The sequence below is a fragment of the Gavialis gangeticus genome, unplaced genomic scaffold (assembly GCF_001723915.1).
Source record: "Gavialis gangeticus isolate Ggan-Ray unplaced genomic scaffold, GavGan_comp1, whole genome shotgun sequence".
NCBI classification, from domain to species: domain Eukaryota; kingdom Metazoa; phylum Chordata; order Crocodylia; family Gavialidae; genus Gavialis; species Gavialis gangeticus.
The window spans coordinates 111,524,387-111,531,019 of record NW_017729031.1 but is presented as its reverse complement, the minus strand read 5'-3'; the positions used below and the strand labels follow the sequence as shown (position 1 = coordinate 111,531,019).

The 6,633-nt window shown below is 41.5% G+C and overlaps 1 protein-coding gene across 1 annotated transcript in view; it reads right to left on the bottom strand.

Moving 5' to 3' along the window:
- METTL2A (methyltransferase like 2A) overlaps positions 1–6,633 on the bottom strand; it is a 31,696-nt gene that overhangs the window by 10,244 nt on the left and 14,819 nt on the right. The window contains exons 3-6 of the mRNA XM_019523586.1: positions 4,470–4,843; positions 2,759–2,808; positions 2,184–2,244; positions 615–754 (exon numbers count right to left, since the gene is read on the bottom strand). Of these exons, the coding sequence (XP_019379131.1) occupies positions 615–754; positions 2,184–2,244; positions 2,759–2,808; positions 4,470–4,843 (625 nt within the window). The remainder of the gene's footprint in view (positions 1–614; positions 755–2,183; positions 2,245–2,758; positions 2,809–4,469; positions 4,844–6,633) is intronic.

Below are 6,633 nucleotides of genomic sequence, written 5' to 3'. Positions count from 1 at the left end.
GTTGGGTCCAACCCTCCCCCCACCCCCCCAATACTCTTTACTTTAAGGCTTCCTCCTTTAAAAGAGGAATCAGTTAATTTGCTGTACATGTTCACTGAGCATGTTCCTTGGAGCATGACCATTGCAATTTAGGGAACCACGGAACCCAGGACTGAAATCCAGCCTGCATCCAGGCACTGAGGAAAACCAGTAGTAAAGGCTACGTAGGTGGAACCTGGTAAAATGTATATGAAAAACAAAAGTTTTGCAAAGTCTAATATGAACTTTTCATAATATAAGTTATCATCAAAACTCCTGATCTGGATCCAGACATTCCTCAGAAGTGTCTGGAACCCAAATCTTGGGGAGCTGGTCACAGGTGCCAAAAGCACAAAATGACTGCCCAGAGAATGATGATTGTTGAACCTGAATGAAATGCAAAAAGAAGCACATAGGCCGAGTCCTTGAATTCAACACTGATTTCTTTCTCCTACTTTTTTTCATCTGACAGTATTGCTTGACTATCCCCCAAGAAGCACTGGACTTCATACATAGTCTTTTCTTCCCTCCAATCAGCGATACATTCACTCTATTCAAGCAGAGAACTACTGGCATAATAACAGAGACTGACTTACTTGTCTGGGAGAACAGCTGAGAGGACAAAAATGAGAAGGACGACATCAAGACTTTCCTCCGGCATTGGGTAAGGACTTTGATCATTGCACAGATCATGAACAAAGGCAAAACAGCGAGAAGAATCATATTCTGCATTGTTCTGTAATTAAAGGTGACAGGGACACATGCTGTTAGATGCAAATACCAACATTATGGCTATGTGGTTTCCATTTTGCTTTTACACATTACAGCTGAAAGATCCAAAGGCAGTGATATAAGCTGTGTGCCTAGAGCTACTTAAATATTTGAGTGGTGTCAGGTAGGGGGAAACTGTGAAATATTAATAAGCACATGTGAGGCATCTATTAGAGCAGTGATTTTCAATCTTTCATTTGCAGGCCCCTAAAATTTTTCAAGTGGAGGTGCAGACCCCTCTGAATTGTGACTGTGGATATTCACATACTTTTGATTCATTGTAGTCATCTTTTTCACAGACTCCTCCCTCAGACAGTCTGCAGACCTCAGGTTGAAAACCACTGCATTAGAGCCTTGACCTGCTATAGCTTGTTTTTCACTACTGCCTATAAAACAACAGTGCTAAACTCAGGGACCAGAGCTGGCTATAAGGACACATCTCTCTTAAAATGACCAGGGCTAGGAAAGAGCAATTTATACCATTAAACTAGAACTCTTTACAAGATACAAAAAGTTGAGGCTAGTACTTACTCCACTGAAATCAAAAGCAAAACTGATCAAATCTCAGTAGGGGAAGACTGGATATTTCAGTCAAAAACACTAAACCTGAATTTCTGAAGTTATGTTCTGAAAACTATTTTTAGGTCCCCAAATAAAAGCAGCCTGTTTTTCAGAGGTGCTGAGCAACCCCAGAAGCCACAGAAATGCACAGTCTAGTCAGCTTTATTTAGCAGCTGTTAGGTATGGCTGAGAATTAAATGACGCAGTGAAGCAACTGCTCCTTGCTGCTGTCCCTCTTTTTCCTTTATCAGTACCTAACATTGCACATGGGCTGATAAATTCAATACTTTGTTTCCAAACTCTGTTCTAAGCAAAGATCATCAAGATTATCTGCCATTCCACTGCTAATCCTTAACCCCCTCCCACTTTAGCCAACAAAGTCAGCATCCACACTAACATCTCCCCAGTTGCCTGTGCAAAAGCAATTAAATGCCATTTCCAGAACCGTGGTGATATCAATGATACAAATGAATCAGAAGACCATTAAGAGCTGGAGACTGGAAGAAATGGGACTTCAAATGGTTTCAGACTTCAACAGCATCTGGTGTAGAGCATCTGGTCTAGAAATGTGATGCCAGCAACAGGGGAAAGGAAAACAAGCTGACACCCAGAACCAATGTAAATACTGTTTTTTGTTCTTCCTCCCTTCAGTCCCCGAGGCACTAGTGATCTGGTTCCTCTGGTTTACTTGCACTAGAGACAAGCACCAAGCATGAACAAGGTGCTGAAGAGCTGAACTGGTGAGGGCAGTGCCAATAGTAGATCTCCGCAAATGCTACGAAGAGTACCAACTGTGATTTCAGCTAGGATTTATGCAATATTATTAAGTTTACCTGGACAAGATCCACAGCTGTGGTGGAAAAATCACAACAGTAAACAAAGAGTCCTGGGTCACTGAAATAAATACAAAAGAAACAGGAAGGTTATTTTCCCCATAAGGTGCTCAATGTAACGTCTAAGCTAGGAGGATGACTCATGGACAGATCACAGCTTTGGAATGTTGAACGTATTGAATCCTGGGTTTTATTCCCAGTGGCTTTTACAATATTGGGTACATCATTTTTCCTTTGCACGTCTTAGTTCCCTGTGCATACATTGTTGGGAGTTCAGAAGGGAGGAGACAGATTAGGAAACTTGTGTGTAAAATCCTTTGACAACCACAGCTGAAAGGAGATAAAAGATATCACTGCGCTCAGCTTTCTGCAGTCCCTCAGCAGCCTTTTAACTACCAAAAGTTATCGACAGAAACTACCACTGGATGCATTGTTTGTGTTTGGGCTCCTCTGTGAGGCGAATCTGCATATTAAGATGAGGCCACACACAAAATCCTTTCTGGTAATTTTCCAGTGGTCTGCTTGTGATGCAGCAAAAAACCCCAAACCTACCAATCCCCGTAGAAGCTGCTTACTTGTTGGTTTGTAAAATTGGGAAGACAGTATTTCCAGCACCACAGCCAACCTGTAGAAAGATAAGCCAGTTATACACCTTTGTTGACTCCCTTCACCTAGTTTACCATCCATTCTTCATGAATGTTTCAAGGGATCCCCCAAGTTGTGTCCACTAAAGGAAGACTCCAGTGACCCCCATGGACCAGATACAGACAGCACCAAATACCTGACACTCTCATTAATAATAAGACAGTAAGATGCCAGGCCCCTTTCAAGATCAGGCCTTATATTTTGGCTTCCATAGGAAACGACCAAACTAACTACCCAATTGTACTAGAAGGCAGACAATCTTGTGTGAACTGTTTGTTATTGCTGAAAGCTGTTATTGCTGGAATCCAAAGCATAACAATCAGTCTGAGTCACTCAACAGCTTCAAAGGCCACGGGTTACTCTGTCTTTGTTTGGAAATTAAACTAAGAGGGAGGGTGGGAAAGAAGGAAGTTTGCTTTGCTCTCATTATAGCTGCACCTTCTTAATTCAGTCTCCTTTTCTGGATGCGTCTCCCTTAAACATAGGCCTGCCATGCCGCTGCCTCTTACTACCTTTACTTCTTCTCTGAAGAAGAGAAGTTGGGCCATAAAATGTATTTTAGGGCTTTTATCCCTGTATGTTTAGGAAATTGGTGGAACAACTGAAGTCAGTGGAATGGAATGTACCAGTGGAGGTTTGAATGAAAGGGGGTACAGTAAATATCCAGGCGGGATATGCTAACATGATCTAATTGCATGGATGATTTCGAAAGCTGCTTATTACAGGGCTTTGGGTGCTGGGATCCTGCAGGGAGAGAGAAAGGTTTCAACACGGCAGATCACCATTACACTTATGTGCAAAAGCCAACCACAGGTAGGTGTTGGTCAACTGTACACAGTATAAGACTTGGGGCACAAAATCAGTAAGCTTGGCTCTAGGAGCATAGCAATCCCATGAAATCCTACAGCCTATTCTGGGACCTCCTTGTGCATTGTTCTGAGAGCTCACAACTGGCCAAGAGCAATTCAGCATCAATGCGGAGGCCTATAGCATTCCAGGCGACCTACAGATTTTTTTTTTTTTTGCAATTATTTTTTCCAGAGTTTTATGCCCCTCAAATCAGTCGCAGGATCATGGACAGAGGGAAGCTTTATGAACAAGGCAATGAACCAGCTTTCTACCCAAGTAAAGGGTATTTTAAAGAGCTGTTGCTTTCATACTGGATAGTGATAACATGCCATTTTGAATCTCAGATGCCTCTGACTGTGGCACAGAAATAATAAAAGCCTAAGAGGTTCAGTTCAGTTCAATATGCCATTTTTTTTTTTGTATCTAACATCTTTGTTGAGTTGCTCCATCAAATTCCCCCTCATTCTTTCAACTCTGTTTGTCATGCTTCATGAGTCCACTCCCTTCTTTCAGGCTTGCTACTGATACTAAGTCTTTTCTTTTGCACCTTTCTGAACCTTCCCATCCTATCAGGTTTCAGCTATAAACACAGAGCTCTCCCTTCTTACCTATGCTAACCTTTCTCTCTCATTAGTCCTGTATAGAGTTTGGGGAGAGATTTGTTTAAAAGATGGTGTAACAAAGTCGTAGTGATGACCTGACAGTTTGAAACAGGACATCCTGACAAACAGAATCTAAAATAAAATTTAACGCAGATGGGAAATAGGTTCTTCTTTCATTCTTTGCTTTTACCTCTAGTATGCAGTAAGTTGCTGATGATCCTGGAAAGCCACCATCACTTAGGCTGAGCCCACTCAGCTTCTGTGTTGCCTTCCATTCTGTGCAGGATTCGTGGACATTACTACTACTTTTCAGCAAGCTGGTTGGATGACCTTGTGTTCCCATTTCCCATGAACAGAGTCCATTTTCACAGCTTTCCAGCCCCAAGTTTCTGGATCTTTCAGTTTTACCATCTCTTTGTACAGAACTCACAGCTTGACTCAGGTTGTGGTTTGGTGCCAGCTCAGGAAATTCAGTGAAGAGCCAGTGTCTGTCCTTGAAAAAACCATTTTCATGGATTTTATAGAAATTATTCCAGTATTTACTAGCATTCAGCTCATATTCTTCTGTAAGTGAAAATGCAGAAAGACCGATAGTCATCAAAGCAAAGTTCTTAGTTTGCCATTACTTTAAACAAGGGTTGCAACCTATATTCTGGTTTTAGCAAGCCGTGCAGAAAATTGGATTATCTATTGACTCTGGTTTTCTCGCAAGAAAAATGACCGTTCTTCTCCTGAACTACGATACCATGCTACCACATTAATAACAACAGAGTGGGAAGAAGTGGAATTGTCTGTCTTGTAGCTGAATTTTGACAGAGAGAGAGACACAGAGAAAGAGAGAGAGAAAAATGACCTATCTGCAAAAGGCTGGAGGGAGGCCATTTCGGTCTTATTTCTGTCTCTGTCAGTAATACTTTTGGAACTAGGTGAACTCAGGGCTTTGCTCTTAGAAGTGCCATTTGTAGAGCACTCAAATCACTGAAGGTGCGTTTTACAGAAGTATTATTATAATAAACTGTCAGCGCAGGACTGCTCCCTGCAGTTATTTTCCACTGTTCTGTGCATTTTGGAGCATCAGACATTGATGAGAATACCAAAGATGGCCAAGAGAAACAACTGCTTCCCATACCTCCAGGTACTGGGGGAGGGGTTGGATAGACGCACTAAAAGAACAAGACCTGGGCAGCAAGCATCACCACTTTTAGACTTTGTGGATACATTCAAAAAGCAAGCCATCTCTTTGAAGGAAGGCAAATTATAAAATATGGAGCAAGAACTGAAAAGACTCCCTCTTCAGGGGTGTGAGATTGAGGTGATCAAGATGTAAAGGGATAAGAACCATCTGTGGAATTTTAACCACATGACTTTAGAGACTTCATACATGTAAAGCAGCTCTGGCGGCAGCCTGGGGAAGTGCCTTCACAGGCAAAATTGGTTGGCTACTTCCAAGAACGGTCAGACCTTCACAAATGAGGTTTTGGCAAAAGCAGTTCTAACTTTCTGTTGCAGGGAAAGACAACTTACCTACTGTGTCCTTAGGTTTGTTGACCAATTACAAGTGTTATGATCCAGGTCCAGAGTTCGCAACAGTCTGACAGCCCTTACCCATCTCCAGACAGTGAGAGTTTATTACTGAATCCAGAAGATTCACAGACACTTAAGATTATCTATACTTTTACATAGCTGTCACTTAATTTCTCTACCATTCACCAATAAGAGTAGGATTAAGCAGAGAAAAGGTGGGCAGACATTAACACTGATAAGCCAAACCACAGCAGAAACAATACAAACGAAATCTCTCCAAGAAGTATATGGCTGTTTAAGAGAGATCTGAAAGAGGGTAATAAAAGGAGACTGGAAAAGTCTGTAGAAATATACAGCCTACAGCCTCTGTCTAAAAGGAAGCTCAGTCAAAGGAAAAAAAATGGTTTTGGCAAAGAACTGAAAGTCAGTTCTAGGAGTATTTTTAGTAGGATTTATCCCTGGAGCAAGAAGAGCTAAATTTAAAATAATCTTTACCTTTATCTCAGTTACAAGGATTTGTTCCTTGTAAAAAGCCATGTCCTCAAAACCTAAGTCAAAAGAGATTCTAATATCTGATGTTAGACTATAAGCATAGTTCTTTGTGCTGTGATCCCATCAAGCCCTCAAACGAAATACGATGAAGTCAAGTTTAATATCATATTTACCTGAATACAAGGTGACCTCCCCAACAATTAAGATTCTATACGTGGTAAATATATAAAATGTTACAATTTTCCCAGTATAGAATCTAAGTATTGGAGAGTTGTTTGACTCCCCTCCCTGGAGCCCCTGCCTGTTACAGCAGGGAAAGGAGTACTGGGGGGGGGGGG